The sequence below is a fragment of the Corvus brachyrhynchos genome, unplaced genomic scaffold (genome assembly GCF_000691975.1).
Source record: "Corvus brachyrhynchos isolate BGI_N302 unplaced genomic scaffold, ASM69197v1 scaffold253, whole genome shotgun sequence".
NCBI classification, from domain to species: Eukaryota; Metazoa; Chordata; class Aves; order Passeriformes; family Corvidae; genus Corvus; species Corvus brachyrhynchos.
Genome location: NW_008237231.1, coordinates 765,475 through 767,966, shown reverse-complemented (window position 1 = coordinate 767,966; position 2,492 = coordinate 765,475). Strand labels below are relative to the sequence as shown.

General features: G+C 47.5%; 1 protein-coding gene across 1 annotated transcript; it reads left to right on the top strand.

Annotated features, from left to right (window-relative positions):
• The first annotated feature begins 56 nt into the window (after positions 1–56).
• LOC103612479 (vitelline membrane outer layer protein 1) lies at positions 57–1,943 on the top strand. The gene is made up of 3 exons (XM_008630125.2): positions 57–224; positions 690–787; positions 1,499–1,943. The coding sequence occupies exons 1-3, from the start codon at positions 57–59 to the stop codon at positions 1,782–1,784; spliced, it is 552 nt and encodes a 183-aa protein (XP_008628347.1). The 3' UTR covers positions 1,785–1,943.
• The last annotated feature ends 549 nt before the right edge of the window (positions 1,944–2,492 follow it).

The window sequence follows — 2,492 nt, the reverse complement described above, 5'->3', positions numbered from 1 at the left end:
TATAAATTCCCCAGTCCATACACCAGCTCTCCTTCAGCAGATGCAGAGCACGAGAGATGAAGTTCCTCATGCCAGCTACGCTCATCCTGCTCCTCCTCTGCTCGCCAGGAACAGGGGTGCGTGAACACACCTCTGTCCTCACTGTGCCCAATGGAGGCCACTGGGGCAAGTGGGGCAGCCGGCAGTTTTGCCATCATGGCTATGCCAATGGATTTGCGCTGAAGGTAAAATTCTCTCCATTCCCTACCATCTCCTGTCCCCAAGGACTTTCTGCAGGTTTTCCCTCTTCTTGAGTATGATACTCTGTACAAAAAATATGAGTCTTCTGGCAAACGTTGCCACTGTAGGTAAACCAGAGGTCTCCATGTGGCTGATGTTGCTGGGAGAAGTCACGTGAATGCAAAAATCTGGATTCAGGGAGAGAGGAATCCACCACCACTGTCTCTCCTGAGACTCTGAGTGTCTGCCTTCCCTGCTGGGTCAGAAATAGTTAGAAAACACAAAGAATATGTTACAAGGGTTAGGTAGTTTCCCAGTGATAGCCGTTTCTTCCCATGTGCTTCCCAAGACATTTTCTCTTTCCCATTACAGAAAGAAGTTGGTAGTGCTTATGACAGCCATGTAAAGGACTTTTCCTGGGTCTTTTGCCCCTTGTCTTTACCTTTGTCCCTGTGTGACTTCCATTGCAGGTGGAGCCTGACCAGTTTGGAAGAGATGACACTGCTCTGAATGGCATACGCCTGCATTGTCAGGATGACTCAATAACCATTGAGTCCTTGGTGGGGGAGTAAGTAACACTGTGACTTCTCTCCTGTTTGTGATGCATCAGCTCACAAAATACCCATGGTGTCACCATTTGCAGGGGTCTCTTCTCTCTGACTTTCTTTATATACATAGTGATGTAGTATAGTGAATTAAAATAAGTGGTTAGGGGTTGTGTTCATTAATTTTGAGGGTTATTAAACATGATTACCTCACTTTACCACTTTTTGTTTGCCCTTGAGTTTTGTGCAGAGCACTGTGAACACCTGAAGTATGGTCCCAGGGTTAAAGTCTTTCTTTGGAAATCTGCAACGCATGGGGCTAATTTGGGAAAAGGGGTTTCTAACCATACATTTAGAAACTGCCTGATTGAAGCCCTGCCCCAGCTGCAGGGAACAGAACCGCACCTCTGGAAGGCAGAATGGCTGCTCTCCCTGCTGCCTGGTGTGTACCTGTCACACACATCAGGGATGCATCATAAAATCTGAGATCAGGCTGCCCTTGGAGTTTCCACCAGAACCATAACTATCTAATCTCAGACTTCCTGGTGTTTTTCTGATGAGATACCAATAAAGAGAAAAGTACATCTTTGGAAGGCAAGAGAAAAAAAAAAGGAGAAAGTAAGGGGTCCCAGACTGCAGCAGGACGCTGTGTCATGGAAGCAACATGACAAGGCAAAGGAGCACTTCCCAGCAGCTCACAGAGCCCAGACATTCTTCCCTCTGCTTCTTGTCAGGTGGGGTTCCTGGACCAGCTTCCAAGTCTGCCCTGGAGGCTACCTGATCTCCTTTTCACTGAGAACAGAGAAGTCTCAGGGAGGAGGTGATGACACAGCAGCCAACAACATTCAGTTCCGGTGCTCAGATGAATCTGTGCTGGTGGGTGATGGACTGTCGTGGGGCAGCTTTGGCCCGTGGACCAACAGCTGCAAGATATGCGGTCTCCAGACCAAGGTAGAGGCCCCACAGGGGCTTCAGGATGACACAGCACTCAACAATGTGAAGTTCTTCTGCTGCAAATGAGCACTTGCTCCGCCTTCATCCCTGCCTACACCTCCCGTATCCCGCAGCAAGTGAAACATCAGTCAAGCTTTGCTCTAGCTTTATACTGGGACATGCCTGTGATGTTTTGACTGCTTGAATCTTGCTGTTCTGGCCTTAGATGATGATGTATTTTACAGCTACTGCTACATTAGCATAGCTGAATCATTGCATCAGGTACTGCTGGTTTGTTGCTGTGAAAATGCCCAGTCTCTAGCAATTGCTCAGAGCCAACAGATTTCTCAACTTTCTTTTACTCTGGCTGGCAAGTTTCCTTGAGGCTTGCTCTGCCCATTTTTCCCTCATTTGAAATAATATTTGACCTATTGATTCAAATGAGGTGAAATAGAAGTTTGGGTGGATTTATGAGAAGCATCAAAGGTTTGCTGTCATTGCCCATTCCTAGCTTGAATTGCCTCAAGATTTGTACATGCTTTTTGCAAGCAATCTGTTAGCTCCTGCCTGAGCTCCTGCCTTAGGAAACATGGCTAGGAAGTGTGTTTACACTGTGCATTCATCTGTGTGGCACTGCATCACCTGGGTGGGTTGCAGCTCCCTAGGCCTCCCTTGCTGCTGCTTTGCAGTGTGCTCTGCTGGCTCACCTGGCTGCCAGGGCAAAACATTTTCATGGGACTTGGATTTTGTTTGTTGCCTCTGGGCTTCATGCTTTAAATAGAATGGGGGAGAATC